The 23,500-nt window shown below is 48.4% G+C and overlaps 1 protein-coding gene across 1 annotated transcript in view; it reads right to left on the bottom strand.

Moving 5' to 3' along the window:
• Loxl2 (lysyl oxidase like 2) overlaps positions 1-23,500 on the bottom strand; it is a 100,952-nt gene that overhangs the window by 10,057 nt on the left and 67,395 nt on the right. Inside the window, exons 5-10 of the mRNA XM_021181545.3 lie at positions 20,848-21,070; positions 17,517-17,700; positions 11,581-11,732; positions 9,228-9,395; positions 7,079-7,241; positions 2,733-2,976 (exon numbers count right to left, since the gene is read on the bottom strand). Coding sequence (XP_021037204.1) covers positions 2,733-2,976; positions 7,079-7,241; positions 9,228-9,395; positions 11,581-11,732; positions 17,517-17,700; positions 20,848-21,070 — 1,134 coding nt within the window. The remainder of the gene's footprint in view (positions 1-2,732; positions 2,977-7,078; positions 7,242-9,227; positions 9,396-11,580; positions 11,733-17,516; positions 17,701-20,847; positions 21,071-23,500) is intronic.

Here is a 23,500-nt window from a genome sequence, read left to right as displayed (position 1 = left end):
AAATGCATCTAAGAGGACACCACTGATGCCATCCCTCTGTGTCCGGATGGTATAAACCTTCAAGAGTGCTAATCTTTATGATTCAGCTTAGGGTCTTCAAGAGCAGAGCTCTGCTCCTCCTGGTAGCATTAATTAATGTGGAAGTGGCTGTTTCCCCATTCCCATTAATCTGAGCCAGGCCTTTCCTGCTTGGCTCCATTCACGGCTTCAGAATGCCTGTAAAACCTGCTGAAATGGAATGCTGATTCTTTCAGAAACAAGTTTCTTGAGTTGAGGAAGGGCAGGCCAGCTCTCCTCGGCAAGAGACCCAACTGAGCCAAAGGCAGCTCCCTGAAAGTTCTTCCCAGTGAGCGTGGAGAGGGTCCAGCAGAGCGTCTCGTGACTATAATCCCAGCACTGTGGGATTGGGAGCCGGAGGAGCAGAGTTCAAGGACAACTTTGGCTAGATAGGGAATCCAGGGTCATCACAGTCTCAGAAAATGCAGCAAAACAAGCCCAGTGAGCCTAGAGGAGTGACCTAGAGCCCTGCCTGGGGACTGAGAGTATGTATGTGCTGTGTCTCATGAAGTTCCTTGGACCTTACGGTCATAGTTAGATACCTGTGTCTAACTGACTCACTCCAAAACTGTGTCATGCTATGTTAGTTAAGAAGATATGAGCCAGTCCCTGGGCACAAGGACAGAAGACAGTGCCTTGATCACTGACCAAGGGCACAGTGCATGTGAGAAAACAACCTTGAGGGTGTTCCCCGCCCCCCCCCCATGTCCAGTTGTCAAGAAACCAGGGGTGCCTGAAGGGTCACATGCTTAGCTCATGTTCTTCTCCATCTTCTTCTTCCAAATGTTAACAGGAATATTTGTAGGCAAAGGAAAAAAGAGACCACAGGAAAAGTTTGAGGTGGTGTGTATGTGTGTGTGTGTTTGTGTGTGTGTATCAATGTCCCTGGGTCTCCAGTTCGCAACGTTGCCATGATGTCACCATATTCTCTATTCTTAGAGCACACACTGACGACTCTGAGGGTAAGCATATGGCACTTGGACGCTCCTACCATGTAATCTTGGGTGGGCCATCATATGCAAGCCTGGGATATAATTACCTTCCACTTATAGACCCATAGGCAGCATCAGCCTCTTGCTGTTCTGGTTTCTCACTACATGAGAACCCAGGCACTGAGACTGTCAAGACTTTAATTATACTCCAGGTTAGACCATGGCAAGGACAAGTGATTCTTTGGACTTTAGCATATTAACATTCAGCTAGTTGTTTCAAAGGAAAACCGGAAGCCTACATGGGATCATAGTGTTTTCTTTTCGAATAGGTTGTATAACTCTATTATTCACAGACTGATTTAAGTGTGAGAAGATCATAATTTATAGCACGAAGAAGAAGCAAATGTAAGGAGGCACTTGGTGAAAGTCTGGAAGAACCAATAGGGAAAGCAGTTCAGTTTAGAGCTGAAGGGTCAGCCTGAGACCTCTGAACTGAAACTTCTTACGTCATCTTGGAATTCAATGACCTGTTACCTGGAAGGGCCAAATGGGACTGCAACTGCCTCTGACGTCATTACAGTGTTAGATCTGGATGGAAGCCTAGATGGAGCACCCTGGGCTCTGATGTGCAGACCTCTGGGGGTCCTACTGAAATGCATATGGGTTCAACTGTCTGCAGCCAGCTCTGACAGTGAGCATGCCTGGGATCTCGCTGTGCTGGTAGATACAGCAGTCCAAGGGCCTGGCTCTGAAAGGCAGTAATCTAGTGCAAACATTTCCTGTTACAGATGGATTATTTGAGTCCAGAGAAGAGGATCTATTAGAAGTTTGCGGACCTCTAGAAGAGGGATTCCTGGTGCAAGGAAAGGCAGCTGCTTTTCCAACCATGTGCAAGCAGTGTCCTCTACTTGCCCAGACCGAGAAACAAAATATCTGAATCCGATTCAAGTCAAGAAGTGCAAAGGAAAAAAAGGAGAGAGGAGGTCCAGAGAGCATCCATGGGCCATGGTGGGATTGGCTGTAGGATTTCCCTCTATTCTACTGTCCTGATCCTGTCTTCACAGCACCTGCATCACAGCCACAGACAAACTGGAAGGGAGCCCAGAACTCCCAGGCAATGTGGCCCCGTTGGCCTTACTGTCAGGTTGTTATTGGTCAGTGGATTAGCAGGCTTACACCAGGTCTCATGACTCTGAGTCCTGGAGCTCCTATCTCCATACCTCCTGTCTTCCTAGAGATATCAAAAATTACTAAGTAAAACAGGAGGACCAAGGGAGATGTGCAGTGGCAGTGGGGGAGAGGAAGCATTAAAAGTGTGACCATGTGAATACAAATGTCATAATGGGACCCATTGCTTTGTAGGCTAACTTTAAATGTTAACCTAAAAATAATCTCATATTAGTGCGCAAAATATACTTCTATATGGACACAGGGTTCAAGGCTGTATAGGCGAACATTCCCTGTAGAGCACAAATGTATTGTGCATGCACTTGGAAGCTGCCAACAAGCTGCCTTCCCTGGAAGGCACTGACACTCTGATGGATCGCCATTTCTCCTAGGATCAAAAGCACTGGAGCCAAGAGGCAGGGACTCAGCAAAAGGGGGAGGGGCATCCAGTGAGCTGGGGGTGGAGAATGGCTTCCAGAGGTGCAGACTAATCTTTTGCCTAGATCATGGATCAACACCTTTCTGAGCTGGAACACCAGGCTGGGTAACTGACTAACCAAGAGACGGGTGACTCACCTGTGGCAGTCGTGCCAAATCCACGCATGGCGGCCATTCTTGGGGCGGAAGTCAGACTGGCCATTGTTGTGGATCTGGGAGGAGAAGCGTAAAAGGCGCCGGTGGCCTCTTGTGGGGTCGGTGTGCACAGCGGAGGCAGAGAGGCAGTTCTCCTCCATGGCACACTGCAGCAAGGACATGGGCCTGTCCTCCAGGTAGGCAGTTTGCTGGACAATCTCAGCATTAAGCACCAGGTCAGGTGCAGCTGCAGAAGACAGACATGGGTCAAAGAGGAAACCCCTTCCGAGGGCACCCCTGAGAAAAGTGCCCTCATTTTACATGCCCTTCTGGAGCTAGCCTAGGGCTCTCCATGCTACCTTCCTATCACCCCCAATTACACTTTTATTTTGCCGGAAGTCTTCTTAACACTCCCTTCAGTTACCAGAATGGGTGGTAACTGGCAAGATGCTGACACATAGTGGGTGATAGGCACCCAAGGGCTCCTCAGATCATTCTCTCATTTCCAAGGACCCCTCAGATGTTCCATGATAAAGAGCAGAAAAACAGCCTCGAAGGGAGACATCGCTCACCCTTGATCTGATTCTATCTCTTCTAGTATGCATGCAGATTTATGGTCTACGAACGCTGTCCCCCTTAACATGTACCTTTATTGTTGAAGTCTGAACATTGCAACATTTATTTTATGTTTCTGTAATATTTCCTTCACCACCAACTTCTATCTCTTAGGGTTGCTCTACCTTGGATGCTTGGAAATCTTTTTTAAACTAAAGACAAGCCTGTGATCAATATCCTATTGTCAATCCGGACCTAAATTGTGTGTGTGTGTGTTTGTATTTGTGTATGTGTTTTTTCTTCTTTAGACTGTATCTCTAGCATAGATGAGTTTCTAGCAGGGAAGTTTCATGGAGGAAGAGCTGCCTGATTTTTAAGGCTTTGATGCATATGGCCGAGGTGGCCTCTCAAGAGTTATATTCCTTTCCTTTCCTTACAGCGCGGCACAGAGCTTGTGCAGAAAGGATGCTGCCCGTGTTGGGGGGCGGGGAGCCTCTTTCTACAAATGTGAACTGCAGGCCTCCTAAAAGGCATGGGCTTAAAGCATCCATGTCAGAGAACAATTCACAACACATCTGAGGCCTAGCTCTAGAAACTGTGGGTTGAGACCCCATACAAAGCTGTGTAAGTGAATGTGGGGGTCTTGAAATTTTTGGGAACAGTAAAAGGTTTCTGAACACACAATATCTGGAAATTAATTCAAAAAATCAAATGCACAATGAGGCTGAGGTGTTTCTTACTAGAAACCCATGTTGTATTGCGTGACCTCACCACAGCCTCGGTTTCGAACATACAACATTGTATATGTCACATAGGCAACATGGCTTGAAACACCTTGGTGCATATTCAAGATTTCCATATGTTATGAGTTACAGTGCTTTTGCTATACATAAGTTTTCTGTTCTTGTAGAAACATGGTTCAATGACAGGAACAAAGACTTTTAATATTTTTCTACTTGTAAATGTCACATCAGCATGTCCTTAATTGTACTGGGTTAGAATGTTCTATTTCAAACATGTTGCTTGAGATGCTGACTTGAATTTAATTTAAACAGTGTTAAAGGAACTTTGGTTTGGGATAAGGACAGAGTTCCAATCATCTCTGAGATGGCTGTAAACATACTTCTGTTGTTCTGTATTTTGTATTTATGCAAATGGCGTTCTTAGCATCAACAATTATATATCAAGGTACTGGTCAACTCTTATTCATCAAGATTTATTTCTTTATGCAAAAATAAACAGTATACCCATTTTATTAGTATATGTGTTGGCTAGTTTTTCTGTTAACTTGACACATGCTAGAGTCCTTTTGGAAGAGGGAACTTCAACTAAGAAAATGCCCCTACCAGATTGGCCTGTGGGCAAGCCTGTGGTGGGTGTATTTTCTTGACTTATAATTAATGTGGGAGGGTCCACCCAGTTCCTTGAGAGTGGTGCCATCCCAGGGCAGGTGGTCCTGCGTGCTATAAGAAAGCAGGTTGACCAAGCCATGAAGAGCAACTCAATAAGTAGGCCCCCTCCTTCAAGTCTTAGGGCCTGGAGGCTTCAAGTCTTGCCTCCAGGTCCCTGCCCTGAGTTTTTGGCCTGCCTTCTTTCCCTCAGTGATGGTTGGAAACCTTTAAGTGAAATAAACCCCTCCCTCCTCAAGTTGCTTTTGGTCATAGCAATAGAAACCCTAGCCACGCAAACTTGATTTAATCCTTAACAAATGAAAACGTTATATGCATACAAAAGAACTCTTGTAAAATAAATGTGTGATTTATAACCAGCAAAGGTTTGATTTGTGTACCTATTTTATAGACCTCTGTAGTTAAAGTCATATAAAATTGTCTCGGTGTCTTGAGTGGAAAGGCTTAAGAAGACTGGTCCTCTAGGACTGATTTCCGACAGATACAGAAATTGCTGATTTCAATTTTCTGACAGCTGCATGTTGGGATGCTGGTGAGTCTTCATGAATTGTTTGACAGAACCTAGAATCACTGGAGAAGGAAGTCTCAGCTGAGGGGTTTCCTAGATCAGACTGGCCAGTGAGCATTGTCTCATTGCCAGTTGGTCCAGCCTGTGATGGGCGGCACCATTCCCTAGGAAGGGCTGTATGAGAGTAGAAAGGGTTGGCAGAGAGCAAGCAAGGCAATGAAGGTACTTTTGTCTTTCTTGACCATGGATGTGACGCTTTAAACTCTTGCCTTGACTTCCCTGCAATAATAACTTATAAACTGGAATTATGAACCAAGTAAACCCTCTTCTCCTGTGTTACCTTTCATCAGGATACTTATCTCAGTAACAGGAGTGGAACTAGAGCGCAAGTAATTGTCTCAAGAGAGTATGGTCTGGAGTTTTGCTTCCTCAAGTTCAAAGAGGAAACAAATAAAAACTAACTTTCCCAGTGAAGTCTTTCTTAACTGTGCATGTGTGGAACAGCTCTAGTTTAATTCCCAACTATTTCTATACTTCTGCAAGTTCTTGAGAGCCTACCATGGTGTCCACAGCTCTGCTGGTGACCTTGCCCCCATCTCTGGGTCTCGGTGACCACCAAGCTCACGAGCATTTCTGGGAGCTGGCAGCCTCTGCTGAGCGAATTGCATTTGACTAAATAAGGCGTGGAATGTAGGGTAGGTAACGAGGGCATCCAGGTAGGATGTGGGCAGAGAGAAGATTCCCATTAGGAGACCTGATCAGCTGGCAAATCCTTCCCTTCAAGGACATGCCATGTGTGGCAATGCTCAATGGTCAAACTTTCTCAACACCATGGTGTATCTCTTCTGAGATGTTGATTCCCTGGGGTAGCACTGAGAACCTGGCTCCCTACTCTGAGATGAACAGAGCAGAGAGGTGGGACCCATCAGGTTTGCTCCTTCTGAGAGGAGGTTAGCTTCCCTTGAACTCAGGATAGGTTAACAACACATAGTTTACACATAGCTTGGTAGCCTAGAGGTAAATTAGGCAGACATGGAGCTACCTAATATTCTCGTAGCAGATGTAAACACTGGGTTCAAGTGCAATGGGAACGCTGGAGACTGAGCAGGTGAATGGAAATGAAGTCAGTATTTGCCTGGCTTGGGGGAAGAAAACCAAAGAGCCTTGTGCCCCGCATCCCACAGGAGTCTGTATAATCCGTACAGTATGGGAGAAAAGTAGACAAGTGGACATATCCAGTAATGGTGGTGTAGAAGGAAATGCAGCCAAAACCGCAGGAAGGTGAAGAGAAAGAAGGATTGTATGTGTAGGGTAGGGAGAATCCACTACCAAGGAACTGCTATTCAAACATGAGCCTATGGGGCCATTCTTATTCAAATCACCATAGTGGGAAGACCTACACTAAACATGGGGCTTTAATCCATGGACTCCATAGAAAGGAGAACTCTAGCCTTCCTCTCTCTCTACCACCAGACTGCAGATATAACGTGTCATCTGCCTCCTCCTCCTCCTCCTCTTCTTCCTCCTCCTCCTTCTCCTCCTCCTTCCCACTATGGACTGTATCCTCAAACTATTGACCAAAATGAACCCTTTCTCCCTTAAGCTGCTTTTGTCCAGCATTTGGTAGTAAAAGCGAGAAAAGTAACTGATACACATTCCCCAAACTAGCTCTTCCCTGTTTCCTCTTTGCTGTGTCATCAGCTGGGTCCTGGTTTGGGGGAGTAGGTATTGTTTGTCCCCTTTAATCCCAGAATCCACGGTGCTTTCCCACCCCGAGCACACACTGTGAAACCCCAGAGTCTTGACGAGAGGAATGAGAGGTTCCCTGAACTCTAGAATTGGAAGAATGAGAGGCAGCAGCTCTTCAACATCCTTACTTTCCGAGCAGGCGACTCCAGCACCAAACCGCACCCCACCCTCGGGGCAGGCCACCTCCTCGTCATGGCGGCAGTGTGCTAGGGACAGCTCCGTTCCTGAGCACTTCACTCCACTCATGACCACGTTGTTGGCGAAGATATTTCCATGCCAGTACCAGGTTTCCTGGAGAAATCAACCAAAGAAGTCACTAGCAGGTCACCTTGTTAACTTCTGGCTTCAGAAAACCCTCACAATTTTTATGATTCCATTTTCTAGATGGAGATGGTCAAGGTACAGAGAGCCATTTATGAGCCAGCTATGTGGTTAGCTGAGTGGACTTCTAGGACTAACTCTGGCTTTGCAGGAGAGGAGAAATTCATTCATGTACATCAATAATTAGCTGCCTTATAAAATTCAACTTCTGGATTTAATTCTAGGGAAAGGACTTTATAGAACACTGAAGAGCCCCCAGGTTTATGATGCTGAGATTTACTGGGCCCCTTCTAGCGACAGAACTTCAAAAACATTGTTAGCATACACTCTCACACTTCAAGAAGACTCCATTGGAGGAAACCAGAGGAGGTTGGAGGGATCAGGTAAAGGGCGTGCAAGAGAACATAAGTGCCTGTGCTCCAGAAGTTTCCAAAGGTTATTCATGTGTCAGCAAAAATATGTAGATAAATAATACCCAAATAAATCTCTGTCTACTGACTGATGGGGAGATAAAAACCCAGGGCCCTACGCAGAGATAGGGCTTGACTTAGGTGGCTGTTTAAGACCCCAAGCTGAGGCTCAGATGTCTTGGGAATGAACTGTCAGAGAAGAAAATTAGCCAGTCGGTTGATCTGTTACATGAGAATCAGATTGTCTGTGTGTGTGTGTGTGTGTATGTGTGTGTGTCCAGTTTGCCCTGGGAGGCTAAGCTCCAGATGGTGTGAGCCATGTCTCTCCTGGACTGGAGATTAGAATGATGAGCAGCAGACAGAACATAGGCATTCCTGTCTCAGCCCATATCAATCCATGGGAGACCAACAGGCTCAGCAAAGATGCTAAGCTCCTTCCTTAGGCCCCAGGAAAGGTTATGTGGGACCAGGAAATAGAGTCAGGTTAGCAGACAAGATGGACACAAGTCTTGTCCTGCTTCTTCGTGAACATGCACAGAGCAGGGACACTAAGGGTTATGGACCCCTCCTTCCTTCTTACAGGTGGGATGCCTGGGGCACAGAGACATGGGTACTTTGTCACAGACTATCATGCAGGAATGGAATTGGGAATAACTCAGATGTCTAGTCCTATGCTGCCTGTGACAGAAGGCTGGGAGTCAGAAATGGGGACCAGAGCAAGCTCAGTGGCTCTCTTGAGTCATTAGGTCATTGGAGAGTGGCCCTGGGAGGAAGGTGTATCCAATGTGACAAGGCAGAGACACCAAGCAAGGAAGAAAGGGTCCAGCCAAGAGGGTTTCAAGGGAACAAACCAAGGCATTCAGAGTGCTGATCCTGGGGCTGAGTTCTCCCTACTTTTCTCAAAGACCAAATAACTTCTCTCTACAAACAGCTCAGCCATCAGCCTGGGGAAAACCCAAACATGCAGACCGGAGTGGTCCACAGACAGCAGAAAGTGACCCAGAGGCGTCCAACCTGCAATGAGTAGGCCCCAAGGGATCTCTGTATAGCCCTGGCTGTCCTGGAACTCACTTTGTAGACCAGGCTGGCCTCGAACTCAGTGCTGGGATTCAAGGCATGCACCACCACTGCCCAGCCCACCCCAAGGATCTCAAGGAGCATGGCATAACCGTGGATGCCACATAACACAAAACCGCCAACTTCCTTAAAACATCATGAGTTCTCTCTGTCATGGTTTTGCAACCAGAAGGCACAGTATGAGTTCTGTAGCTCACAGTATTGCATCACAGTGTCAAATGGCTGGACACACCTGAAACCCCTTATTCGGTAGCTAGAGACTGAGACTGGGATAGGAGAGTCTTGCTCCAGAGTTTGGGGATGTCAAAGACTATGGGTAAAATGAGGTCTCCTGCCTAGGCCCAGGGTTTGCTTGACTGTGTCCCTCCTTACTGGCTGGGGAAAGTTAGATGAAGAGAGGAGCTGACTGACGATAGGAAAGGCCACGTGGATGGAGGGTGGGCTAGGCTGTGAGGCTAGGATCACTTACCTGAAAGGCATTGCTGGCAAAGCCCAGGCCTAGCTGCCGGCAGACCACCATGGCTTCCACAATGCCCCAGTTCTGGCCGCATACAGTCCCCCAAACAAGGGACCCATTTCTCTCTGTTAGCACCTCCACTCGGCCCTCATAGGGATTGCGGCCTCCATTCAGGCGCACCTGTAGGTAGCAAGAAACATGGTTGTGAGGATGAAGGGAGGTTCTCTTCATATTGCCATGAGCTCCAAGTCAGGGGGTCCTAGCTGGCCACCCTTGGATTCAGAACCTCCTTCAGAGCCCCATGGGTGCCAAATTGTGCCAGCATGAACTCAGTGAGGCCTCACCCAGGGGTCTGGACCTCCTGAACATCATTCTTTTGGGAATGTAGCGTCTCCCAAGAGGTAACATGAATCATGTGTATAGCATCTGGATTCTGCTGGATCTGGCCACTCACTCATAGGTACTGGTGCCTCTGACCACTCATAGATCCTCTTTCACTGTGGCTCTTTTCTCCCAGCAATAGCAGAAATGAAGCTTTGCTGTAACTGGACAAACAAAACCCAGAGCCTTGTGCATGCTAAGCAAACACTCTACCAACTCAACCACACGGCAGATCCCATCCCCTAGTGCTTATGCATGAGCCCCAACGCATTCGCTCTGGAGGTGTGGTCTCTAAGTAGACAATTAAGGCCACATGAGACCATGTGGGAATGCTATAATTCAACCAGACTGATGATATCTTTATAAGGAGAAAAGAGCCCCTAGGGATGCAGCAGGCACAGGAAGAGGTTACATAAGGACAATAAGAAGGTGGCTGGAACAGGTCAGAACAAAGAAACCTCAGCAGACACAGAGCCCGAGAAGCCTTGGCTTGGCTGTATTGTCCTTGCAGAGCATTTTGGTGGTGGTGATGGTGGTGTGTGTGTGGGGGTGGGGGGGTGGGGGGTGGTCAGCAGGAGCAGATCTAGGGTGATAAAATTCAGATGCTTTGATTCTGCCCATTGTTGTTGCTGACACATGTGAGAGCCCCATGCCAGGCCATGCAGTGCTTGGCTGGTCACTGTGGCAAACATAAACTCTCCCACATTGGGGAAGCCTAGCTTTGAACCTGGGTCTTTGGAAAGGTGAGAACTGTTGGCAGTGGGGATCCAGTACTTCTGTTATCACACCCAGGCACCTGACCTGGCTCAGCTCTAGCCACTGACCACTGGATGGTTCTGGAAAGCCCCATTTCTTTGGCTCACATCCCTGAGCTTTGACTCATCTGGAGAATGACCCAGCACATTGGGACTTACAGCTGGCCCTGGGTTGCAACCTTATCAGAATTCTCTTAAAATACTTCTGGCAGTTCCAGACGGCGTTTCCCTGTATTTTCACTCCCGCTCACTCACAAGGGAATACACAGCTCAGCTGCCTGTTGCTGGGATCCCACCTATGGCCCGGTTAAGGAGAGTGAATTGCACCAGAAGTGCCTTGGTGTTCTTGGCCTGGTGCTAAGGTTGAGAACTGCTGTCTAAGCAGGAGCCTGCCACATCTGCTGCCATGATGTGTCTGTTTAAATAATCAGACAATAATAGCTCTATGGCATATGTCACACAGCACCCAAAAAATTTAAGGCATGGTGAAGAGTGTTGTGTAGGGAATCCTGGGTATTTTGTAGCACTAGCTAGATTTCCTGAAGGACAAGGGGGTAGGGGAATTCTTCCTGGTAAGCAAGGTCAAGCAAGCTCTTAAAGCCTTGCTTTAGGAAGGATGGAGTCTGTCTCCAGTTGCAATTCTGCTGACTTCTTAGTTCCCTCTGTTTACAGCATTGTGCTCCCTCGGTGCTCTGTAGACCTGCCATCCATCAGTGTGGCACCTCTGACTTCTTACAGAGAACCTATGCCATGGTATCAGAGGTATGGTAGACCTTGAGTCCCTTATAGCTACCACTGTAGCACATGCCTAGTCCCAAAGCAAAGAATAGCCCACAGGGAGAGAGGTCAGATATCTGCCAGACCAAGAGCAGCATTTATGTGTTTGCTCATTTGACACTTAAAAATGTTGGGTGGCAATGACATTGAGCATGCAGTGGCAAAGCTGGCGTCGAGAGTTCATCTTAGGGGCTGGAGAGATGGTTCAGTGATTCAAAACACCGACTACTCTTCAAAAGGTCTTGAGTTCAAGTCCCAGCAACCACATGGTGGCTCACAACCGCCTGTCATGGGATCCGATGCCCTCTTCTGGTGTGTCTGAGGACAGCTACAGTGTACTCATATATGTGAGCACTTTAGCTTACCCTGGAGAGTCCTTCAGAGTAAGACTACCTGGTCTGTATTCTTTGCGTGAGGCATCACAGGTCTCTCTGGGTATCCTGCCTCCTCACCTTTTTCTGGAAGCCCATGATGGGGATATTGCATCGCACCCCGGCATCTTCCTCGTGGTTGCAGCCCTGAGACTCTGTGTTGAATTTGCATTCTATGATGGACTTCTCAGTCCCCGTGCACTGGACTTCATTGAGGTGGATGGGCCCAATCCCTAGAAAGGGAAAAGAAGATGTGTGCTACAAAATCATCCAGGAAGTTTCCTGGAACCTGCAGGAAAGACCCTGGAAATCAGACTGCCTCTTCCATCTTCAGAACTCTCCCAGCCCAGGTCCTCTTCTCCCTGCTGAGAACTGGGGGTACATATTTTGCCATAAGCGCAGATAAAATTCGCTACCAAACTGCCATGTGTCAGATCACATGGTGTTATTAAGGTTTTGAATGTAAAACGTTCCCCAGAAGCGCGTGAATGCTTGCTCTCCAGCTGGTGGCACTGTTTTTGAAGGATTATGAAAACTTGCAGAGTCTTGCTGGGAGAAGTGTTACTGGGGAGTGAGTGGGCTTTGAGGTTCGGAGGCTTGGTCCCACTTCTGGTTCATTACTTCCTTCCTGACTTAAAATGGAAGTGATGTGACCAGGTGCCTCATGCTCTGGACACCATGCCTTCCCCCAACATCTTTTTTTAAAATTATTTCTTGCCAGGTCACACCAGTGAGAACAGTAGCTCATACATCCAGCCTCTCTGATCACAGGGCTTTTCTCTTCCACAAAGGGGTCAGACTAGAAGACGCTACTAATTCACCCTGCAGTTACCATACACATTCGGTGCACTTGGGGGTCTGAAAGGAGTAACTATGGCTCTACTTGTAAGTCCCCATAAGAAACAGGTAGACTATACAAACCAAGAGGTCTGAATTAGAAAGGGGGTGCTTTAAAATACAGTTAAGGGTGGGGTGTAAGGAGTGTATATCCCAGAACAGTCAAGAAGCCAGGGTGAATAATACTAGGGCTTGGACACACCCCCTAAGAGTGAGAGAAGAGACAATAACTCACTTAGGAGAGGTGTGGAGAGAAGACTCCAGAAAATAGTTGTCACCCTTCATGGAGGGACACAGTGACCATGGGAACTGCCTAAGCCTCTCTCCTCTGGTCACCTCCAGTTCTCACCAGTGTCCTGTGTTGGCCAAACTGATCTATGCCTTGAGGTCGGGGGCATCATGGTGAGGGTGGAGAGTGGACCTGGGAGGGCAGACCGGAGAGATGCTGCTGGCGACATGGAGATGGTGCTAGGAAACTTGCCTTTCTGGGGGTGGGGTGGTGAGAGTGAGCTCAGACTGGAGAGAGAGGGTACTCTGGCCCCTCTGCTCACACCAGAGTTCTCTGTTTTAAGCATGTGAGCTTCTTGAAGGGTCTCTGCTCTTGACTCTTTCATCTTCACTAGCTTGCTTCTCCCCAGGCACTTCCCACACCAGAAAATGGCACCTCCTAGGACACATGGCATTGGTGGAACCCCAAGATCATCTCTGGTACCTCCATCACATCCTGTGCAATCCGCCCATCACATTCCACTCACTCATCTCCCCTAATCTGGATGCTGTGTTCCCACCCCCATTTCCCCAACCATAACAATTGCTCTCCCTGTGGACAATGACCAAGTGACTTTTAGCCCCGTCTCTCTGTACTATTCTAATATCTTCCCCGCATAAAAACCTCACAAGTTGTTGCTTTTTGTTTTGGCTTGGTTTGATTTTTGGCTTTTCAAGACAGAGTTTCTCTGTGTAGCCATGGCTGCCCTGGAACTCACTCTGAAGATCAAGATGGCCTCAAACCTAGGGATCCTCCTGCCTCTGCCTCCCAAGTGTTGGGATCAGCCACCGCCATGCAGCTCCCCATGAGGTTTTAAATTCATATCAAATGCCTTCAACGGCTTTTCACTGCCCTTAGCGAGCAGTGTCCATGATCTACTGGCACCAAATGATCTTGGAGGCCCTACACTTGGAGACCTCCCACCCATGTTCCAGTTCAGCTCACTCCTCCCACCTCAGACACAGAGGTCTCAGGCTCCTCCTGGATCAGTTACAGAAACCTTAGGCTCCTCCCAGATCAGACACAGGGCTCTGGGATTCTATCACGGAGTCCAGTTCTCCTCCCTCTGAATGGCTCACACCCCTCCATAGTCCACCACTGATACCCGTCCATCCTTAACTTCATTGGACAAGTCTTTCTGGCCCTCACTTCACCACATCTGTGCTTCATCCCGTAGCCTCACTTTGTGCACTCGCTCCCTGAAGATGCCTCCCCCACCGAGAGGGCAGGGACCCCATGTTTTTCTTCTGTATATTCCCAGCCAGTGACTTGCAAGACAGGAAATTTCCACAATGTCCACACAGATGCAGCTGACATCACTGAGCACCTTCGACCTGTAACCCAGCAGCCATGGGCTATGGACTCAGAAGAAGGCAGAATCTGCCTCAAAAAGTTCCCAGTGCCTAGGCAGGCAGGAGCCACACGAAGACATATGACATGATGCAGTCAGAAACAAAGATGGAGATGGCCACAGGCTCCTTGGGGTCCAGGAGGGCATTGGCCCTGTTAAGGGAAGCAGAGTGCCGAGAGATGGCCACCATCTAGGTGTCCTGAGGAAGGAAAGTGCCAAGCTTCTGCTTCCACAGAAATTTATAAAGGAAGACGTTTCCAATTTCTTGGAATTTTGCAAATTAGTAAAAACATTCCATGAAAAATTGCCAGAAGATTACAAGGATCCAAAACACAAAGGCTAAGACAAATTGCAGATTCCCCCAAAGGGAGCCAGAGCCATAGGATTAGGGCTTGGGTTATAAATTTGAGGATGACGACAAGAGATGTCCATAGCTGACATTTACTGTGGATTGGATCCCAAACATCCAGTTTATCTCAACTCATTTAAACACCAGGGGAATCCACTGCTGTGCGTGGAACAGACCTGTCACATGTGCTACTCACTGTGGACAGAAGGCTTTTACAGCCACCTCTTTAGCCTTACCCTGCTCGATACCCAGGAGCCAGTGGCTACTCAAAACAGTCAGGGTACGTCTATGAACTGTAAGCATAAGATACATGATGGATAACAAAGCTGTATTATGAAAATGCAAGCAATCTTGTTAACAGCATTTCTACCAATGACGTGCTAAAATCACAATATTTTGGATATACTGGGTTTAACAAGATGTATTTTAGAGTTAATTTCACCTGCATTTCTTTTCATGTGGCTACTAGAAAAATTTAAATTATAGATGTGGTTGTATTATGTTATTGCAGGAAAGCACTGGTCTACAGAGCTGGAATGTTTCACCAAGTGTTTGTTCAGTTGACCATTATCTGTTCAATTGGAGTGTGCCTCCTCTTCTAGGGGTGCCTTCCTCCCTCAGTCCCTCCCTGGACATCTCTAGAGCAGTGCCTGCTGGGCACAGACTCTATGGACAGGGGCTAAAGCACACAGGCCTATCCCTCATATATGGTTCAGCTGTTGGGGAAGGTGAGTGTGTACCTTGTGGCTGCGTACTTGGGAAAAGCCTGCTATACCCTAGCATCCATCCAGGAGATACTGGAGCCAGACAGTACTGCACACATCACCTATCCAGCTACCTTGTTTCCCAGTGAAGAATCTCGGGACCAGAAGGTTCTCCAAGGTCACCAGACAAGCAAATAGCCAGGCCAGGATGAGGACTCAGCCTCTGTCCTCTCACTACTCATGGGTGTGGTTACTTGTTCCATCGGCTAGAGCCAGGACTCAGGAGCTGACCCTATCTGCTCTGGGGCTTGTCTTCAATGTGGTACTTTTCCTTTCCTGACGACTACTGTCATCTACCCAACGTGGCAGAAGGCACATGAACCTTCCACGGCACCTTCAAGGCCAACATCAAAGGTACCCAAGGCCTCTTCTTCTAAAAATTCCTCAGGCACTTGTAAACCTTTGGCTGCTCTGGGTGGTGAAAGAATTAGGTCATACAGAACCCACTCATGACACATGGAATGTCCATGTCATCAAATGCTTGCTTGTTTATGCCTCAGGATGAGTGGCTCTGGTCCTATGGACCTTAGGAAAGCACAGACTTTACAAGTAGGTCAACTGGCAGAGTGGACAGTGGGAACACAGAAGAGCCTGGTTGTCTCACTGGGACCTAAGGAGAATGAGTTGTTATGTAGCATAGCACAGACTGCTGCATAACACAGTACGCTGCTACTGTTGCTGCTGCTGCTTTTGCCCCAAACCATCTACCCCATTATTGCACACTTGGAACACTGGCACAAGGAAAGATCAAATGTGATCCAGACTGGGCACGGAGGGAGATAGTGTCAAAACAAAGAAGCCAAAAAAATGTAAGAGTTTGGAAATCTCAGTCTTTCTGCCAACTACTGGGGTTCCCTGAGCCTCAAATTCCTCATATGATGGACCAGAGGAACGGAGTTCCTCTCCAGCAGGGCGGGTCCATGACCGCAGGGCTTTTTCTCAGTTCATGCCCAGGGCAGCTGGGGGCATGGCACCCTGCAGGACAGTTGAGCAGATGAGCTGCATGGTTAGGATATGCGAGTTCTGTGTTTTTTTTTTTTTTTTTTTTGGTTTTTGAGACAGGGTTTCTCTGTGTAGCCCTGGCTGTCCTGGAACTCACTTTGTAGACCAGGCTGGCCTCGAACTCAGAAATCCGCCTGCCTCTGCCTCCCAAGTGCTGGGATTAAAGGCGTGCGCCACCACGCCCGGCTTGAGTTCTGTGTTCTTGAACCGAGCTGGAGGTGAAGCTTAGCCAGGAGTCCTAGCAGAGGGAATAACGGATGTGGTATCCATGGCCTGGGTGAGTGAGGGCGATTTCCTCCCTTAGGCAGCAACCAGTGAGCTCTCCAGATTCCTTTCCATGGGGTGATGGCTGCATGCATGAGAGCATGGGTTTCCTCTCACAGTCTAGGAGAGTGATTCTTAATCTTCCTAATGCTGTGACCCTTCAATATAGTTTCCTTCTATTGTGGTGACCCCCAACCAACCATAAAATTACCTTTGAAGCTACTTCATGACTGTAATTTTTGCAACTATTATGAACCGTAATGTAAATGTCTGATATTCAGGATATCTGATACATGACCCCCAAATGGGTTGCAACCCACAGGCTTAGAGCCACTGGCTTGGGACATCCTATCCTTGTCTGTAGCCCAAGCCACATCCGCACTGCCATAGCAGCCTCCCTGCTGGTCAGATTCCCAGAGAAGACCAAGACTGTCTTCCTTAAAGCACAGTTCTTCAGGGGAGGGCTGGGCACTCATGAGGCTGCTTGGTCTTGGGAAAGCTCCTGACGGACCAGGGCTTTCAAGACTGAGTGGTTTTCCTGGACTTACCCGGGAGAGGTTATGGTCTATTCTGTGGTCAAAGGGACAGCATTTGACCTGGGGTTCCCCACTGAATACTCCCCATTCTTTTGCTCCTTATTCACAGGAGTGATTTGTCTGGGATAATTGATAGAAACCAGCATCCTTCTCGTGACTGTCTCATGACATCAGAAGGGGCTGCCCAGTTTTCTTTCTCTGCTGCCAGGAGGAGCCCAGTATTGACAAGGCAGCAACAGGGTGGGAAAACCAAGGTGACGGTTCTTTTGAGTGCAACCGTGCTTGATGGATTCCAAAGTCTTTTCCTGGAGGAAGGACCTGGAATTCTAGCTTTCCTATTGGAGCAGCTGAGATTACAGAACGGAGCATTGGAGACCTGGGCTGGTCTGTCCACTAGTTGCTCTCTTTGGCCAGTCACCTTTTTTTGGGGGGCAGTTTCAAACCCATCAAATGGGGGTTTAGTGTTCTTTGAGGAGCTGGCTCAGGGGTCAGGGGTGTTCTAGGATTCCCTAATGAATGGGCTGCTGCAGGGGAGGAGCAGAGAAAGCTGAGCTTGAGAGAGGTTCACCACCATTAGAACCTAGGTCCCTAGGGCCATATTTTCCTCTATTGAGAGGCTCCTACCTTCAGCTACCCCATTTCTTACCTTGCCCCAGTCTGGAGCCTGTGATGGCCTCTTTAGCGGTCCCGAAGCCCAGTTCTCTGCAGACCACACTGGCAGATACCAGGTCCCACTTGTCATCGCAGATGGTTCCCCATTCTCCATTCTTGAGCACCTCCACTCGGCCCTCCCCGACCTGGGCTCCACCTCTCAGGCGCACCAAGGGTTGCTGGGGAGACACACGATCCTGCTGAGTGCAGAAGTGACACGTATCCTTCGAGCTGTCAGGGCTCCACTCCTGCCCCTTGGCCCTGCCAGATCCCCAGAGCTCAGTTCTGAACTTCATCATTCGTTGAGGATTGGCAGGCAAAGGTTCCCTCTGTGGCTTCTCATGGGCCTCTGTCTAGGAGGCCATCTGAGACCATAATTGGCTCATCATTCCTTCCCATGTTTGACTCCTCGATCCCACGGTCAGCGGCAAGCTTCCTACCTCCAGTTCTGGAACCTCCAGTGTTAGAGCTACTGTACAGGGAAGTTTCCAAGCCCACAGATTACAAGCGAATCTTTATTTCCCACTGCTTGTAATAGAGCCTTACAGTCTAGTCCTTCAGGGAGACCCCTTGGTGAGGAGCCAAATGCAAGCAGTAGTTCTGCTCATAGAGAGGCAAAGGGGAGCCCACAGGAAGTAGCAAGACAGAGTGAAAAACCGAGGCTTTACCAGGAAAGTCAGACCTAATCGGAACTAATCAGGACATGACTCAGAGCAGGGGCGCTGCAAGGGACAGGGAGCCTTGCTAGTTAAGACCAGCAGGCATCTAAGTCCAGATTACAATTTGCAGCCCGTCCAGACATTCAGAGAGGGCAGAGAGGACAGAGAGGGAGGAGATGGTAGTTTAAATGCTCCTAATCTTACTCATTGTCTAGAAGCCTCAGCCCCCTTCTGGGACTTCAGGAATTACCCAGGAGTCAGACCCATCCCCTGCATGTTTCATGAAGCCTGGGGATTATGTCTAGAGGGTTAGGAGTTGGCCTCGCCCGTCTATACAGCAGCTTTGCCCCAGTTTCTGTGCACATGTACATACCCATTTGTGCACACCGTATGTGTGTATGTGTGTGTGTATGTGTGTGTGTGTGTGTGTGTCTGCAAGGCTCTGAGTTACTGTTGATACTCAATGGAGGGCTATATTAAGCCACTGTAGACAGATCAGTCCAGAGACCTTATTCTACTGAAACTTATGTGGTCCCCAGCCTGTGACTTCCTTCAGCCCAAGTACTGCTGGCCAGGATGAGACAGGCCTGCCTGAAGGTGATATATTTCAAGGGTTCAAGCCCTCTGCCACCTCGAGGAGAAAGACACCAAGTAAGAGCCTGTCTCTTTACTCTCCAGTCGCCCCTGGCTTCCTCTCAATGTCTTGGGGCTAGCCTCACAAGGGACGGTGCTGTGAGATCATCCAGAGTCCCCAAGGGACTGCTGAGCCCGGCCCTAGTGTGAAAAGGCAGGGAGGGGGGGTGAGCACAAAACACTGAGTGGCTTCTGTAACTGATTCTTACTTCAGAAAGCAGAGCACAGTGAGGAAAACCGCTGGCTACAGCCTCTGTTTTCAGTAAAACGTGACCTCCTTCCCAAGCCCCCGCCCCCTCACGTGGAACCCCCATCCTGACCACAGCTAGATGGAGACTGAATATCAGATAGCCTAGCCACAGACCCTGGAAGTGGCCAGGTGGCGATCCAGCTGGCCACGGAGTGAAGACACAAACCAAGGAAAATATGAGGTCAGCCTCCCACTTCGTTCATTGGTTTGGTATGAACTTGACTCCTTCCCTTTACACAGAACAGCAGAGGAATTCCAAAACAGTAGGATCTAGAACCCTGGGTGACAGGGAAAGCTGGGGTGGGGGGTATGGGGAGGAGGAGGGATGAGGTCATCAGAATGAGGGGCAGGGGAGGTGAAGGTTCAGGCAGGGGCATACTGGGTCCTAAAAGTAGCACTGTCCAGCTATGCCAGTGACACAGGGCTAGGGTATCTGATAGAGTAGTCACATATCTATCTGCACTTCCATGGCCCCCTGAGGGGATTGAGAAGGCCAAGCTCACTGTTTCCCAGAAATACCAGAAAGTTAGGAGGCCCCTTTAAGTCATTCCCAAAGTCTGGGCAGAAGCCTGGGCTCCCAGCATGCCTTTCACTCCTCTCACTACTGCTGGGACTTTCATTCAAACACTTTCCAGACTGAGTGAAGCACCCAGGATGGTTAATTGGAGGCAACCTTCCCTCTGATTTCCTATCTCTGTGGGGCACCTCAGAGGTAGCTGAGGAAAAGGGTAGGCAGGAGGAAGAGAAGGGAGAGGAGACACAGTTATTATTGGTTTGCAGAGGCATTTCTACTGTTCCCCCAACTTCTATCCCTCTTCATCCCTCTTTCTCCCCTCTTCTTCTCTGGCATGGAACTCACTCTGCCAACATGGTGTCTTCTGAGTACACAGATCTTAAACAGCCTGGGGACTCAGCCCGTAATGGAAGTTTTATCAAGCCTATGACTCAAATCCTGGTCTATGATCACAAACATCCAATACCCAACAACATGTGTGCATCTTAACCACACACATAGACACATCTCCAATACATACATATCCCCAACACACACACACACACACACACACACACACACACACACACACACACACACACACGGAAGGAGAGAGGGAGGGAGAGAGAGAGAGAAAGAAGAATACACACACACACACACACACACACACACACACACACACACACACATATATATACACATACATGTGTGTGTGTGTATAAAACCTCTACATGATTATGGAGGGAAGACAGATTTAGAGACTCTTTCTTTTTCAGAGGATCGGTCTGCCCTGATTGGGTCACTCACTTGTTCTGGAGAAATCAGTCAGGTGAAGCGGAGGATCTAATTTATATGGGAAAATATCCCTCGCTGCCCCCTGTCCCCAGCCCAGTTAGTCTCACACACCCTCTATACAAATCAAGAAGCCATTCCTGTAATGATAATGTGGCCAGCAGACAGATGACTAATGGGTGAAAGCTTTTTGCACTTAAGTTAGCTTTTCTTTTGTGAGATAAGCCCAAATGGGTTAGAAAAAACATAGCTGATGTCATGTGCCTTGAAGAGCTGCATCCTTCCTCCTGCAGCTCCAGAGTCCTGGATGCTTTCTCCTTCAGGAACTTTACAGGAGCACAAGGTCCCTGGCTGGCTACTCCGTATCTCTCTCTCACGCTGACTCAGTGAACTGAGGATAAGGAGCCTGTGCTGGCTAGTGACGTTCTCTCTCCTGTTCCCTATCTAATCGTGACCCCTGCTAGTGGCCAAGTGCCTGTACCTTCTGCCCAGCCCTTACCTCTGGCTTGTAGGCTTTCCGGAACCTTGAGGGTCCATCGGGGCTGAAGATCTGGCTAGGCACACAACTGACCACAGCTGGCTGCCCGTTCTCACAGGTGGCGTTCTTCACAGGGTCCAGGGATACGGAAGGGCCCAGCTTGCAGCTGGAGATATGTGCTTCAGTGCCCGTGCAGTTCATAGAAAACTTCCAGTAACGCAGCTTCCTCCGAGAGGCAAAGGTTCTGCAGGGAAAGGGAAGTGTTGGGCACCTAGGACATCCTAGCAGTCACCTGCTTCCTTCCTGCCTAGCAGGTCCATTTCCCACAATGCAGTCTCCCTGGCCTCTCCCGCCCCTGGGCAGGATTATAGGCATGCACCAACACTCCTGCCTTTATTTTCATTTTAAAAGTATAACAGTTAAAGGATAGTGGTTTATAAAAGCCCCTTTCTTAAAGCAACAGCCAAATGATAACATAACTAAGTCAGTCCCATGAAAATAGTATTGGTTCAGTCCATTCAGGGACAGAGATTTTACAACCTAACTCCCTGCCAAAGTGCCACTTCTTAATACTGTTAATTACAGTGCAACTTGTAGTAGAGGGGACAGTCAACCCTAATGGTGAGTGAAAGTTAGGGACTGGGATGGCTGGAGGAAGAACTGGGCTGAGAGAGTTGATGGCTCACAGCAAGAGCCCTGGTACCAGAAGAAAGACCCACCTCCCAGAGCAAAGATATCTTGAAATTCTGGTAACAGGGACTCACAGCTAAATCTACAGATGCATCTTTCCCGTGCAGTTCATAGAAAACTTCCAGTAACGCAGCTTCCTCCGAGAGGCAAAGGTTCTGCAGGGAAAGGGAAGTGTTGGGCACCTAGGACATCCTAGCAGTCACCTGCTTCCTGGACTCCATCTTTCCTATGAATTGGAACACTGTTGTAGGAAAGATTAAAACCCAGGGGAAGAGTTTTCTCGCCTTAGTTTTGGTTGAAACTGTAACTAAATGGGTTATCTCTCAAGTGCAGGTGAGTGCTCAGATGGAGGGATTACCATCGCATGGTGTCAGTTAACTGACCGAATGCTGACAAACACTTACAACAGTGCACAGATCCAGGGCAGTGGTTTTTGAAATGAATAAAGACTGTAGTGGTGATGTGGATTGAATGTGAAATGTCCCCCAGAGGGTCATGTGTTGGGATGTTTGGTCCCCTGCTGGAGGCTCTGTTTTGAGAGGTAGGGCTTAGCAGGAGAAGGTGGGTCTCTGTAGGAGGGATGGTCAGAGTTATAACCTGGACTCTCTTCTGCTCTCTCTGCTCCTGATCCTCAGAGATGTGAGGAGACCCAGATACACACCCCTGCCAGTGAATTCCACCATGCCCTCCCCACCAGGAAGGACTGTGCTCTCCCTAACTGTGAGCCAAAAGAGCCTTCCTTCCTTGAGTTGCAGCACTTTGGTATTTTGTCACACTGAAGAGAGATGTTAGAGGACAGAGAGATGGCTTAGAGGTTAAGGACATGCACTGCTCTTGTACAGGACCCGAATTTGGTTTCTAGTACCACACTTGTTACTCTAGTTCTAGAAAGAATCGGATGCCCCTGTCCTTTGCAGGCATGTATACACACACACACACACACACACACACACACACACACACACACACACACACACACACAGAGAGAGAGAGAGAGAGAGAGAGAGAGAGAGAGAATGTTAAAGGAAAGAAACTAATAAAATGGTTAAAGGAGAAAAAGAAGGAGGTAAGAGGTAGGGTCCATCAGCTCAGCAGTTAGGAGCACTGACAGCTCTCCCAGAGGACCCGAGTTCAATTCCCAGCACCCACATGGCAGCTCACATCTGTCTGTAACTCCAGCTCCAGGGGAATCTGATACCCTCACACCACATACATGCAGGCAAAACAGCAATGCAAATAAAACAAAAATAAATAAATTACAAAAGAGAGAGGAAGAATCTTTCCTTGCTGAGGAGATGAGGACTCTCTGATGGAACGCTAGGCTATGAATAATCGTGGGGTTTAAAGAGGTATGCTGGAGGACACTGGTCCTCTGAGGCTGTCCAGCTTTTTAGAGCCTGTGTACTTGCCCCTGGGCAGGACTCAGAGAGATGCTCGAGGAAGCTGACTGTTGCTACCCTGACAGAGGCGGCTATGTGACAAGGAGACCCTGGAAGGGACAGATGTGAGGTCTGTCCCTGCCGGTCCAGCCTCCATAGAAACATCTGCCTTGTCTTGGGGTGAATGGTACGTGAACACAGAGAAAGAACAAATTCTTTAGATGTCATTATTGTCTCTCTTTTACCAAAATGTGTGTCTTGGAACAATTCTAGCACAGCCGTGGGTACAAGCGCTCAAATATCTAAAATACACAGTATATCTGATAGTTCAGGATGTGTGTTCACCACGATGACATCATACAGTAGAGATGCCCACAAGGGGGCTGTTATTAATTCCAGAGCAGTTCCCCCTCCCCACTTCCTGTGAGGCCCCTAGCACTGAGAAACTTCACCTCCCTTCCACACATGTGCCAGAGAATATGCTCAGGGGAGCATTAGCTGTTCCAGGTCAGAGCACACTGAACCCACCACTGGCTTAGGAAAGCCCGTCTGTTTCCAGCTGTTGGCGAGCACCACCCTCTCTCACCCGGCATATAGGGCTGCCT

Source organism: Mus caroli, unplaced genomic scaffold (assembly GCF_978045245.1).
Source record: "Mus caroli unplaced genomic scaffold, Mus_caroli_1 scaffold_12, whole genome shotgun sequence".
Taxonomy (NCBI): Eukaryota; Metazoa; Chordata; class Mammalia; order Rodentia; family Muridae; genus Mus; species Mus caroli.
This window is presented reverse-complemented; position numbering and strand designations above follow the sequence as displayed.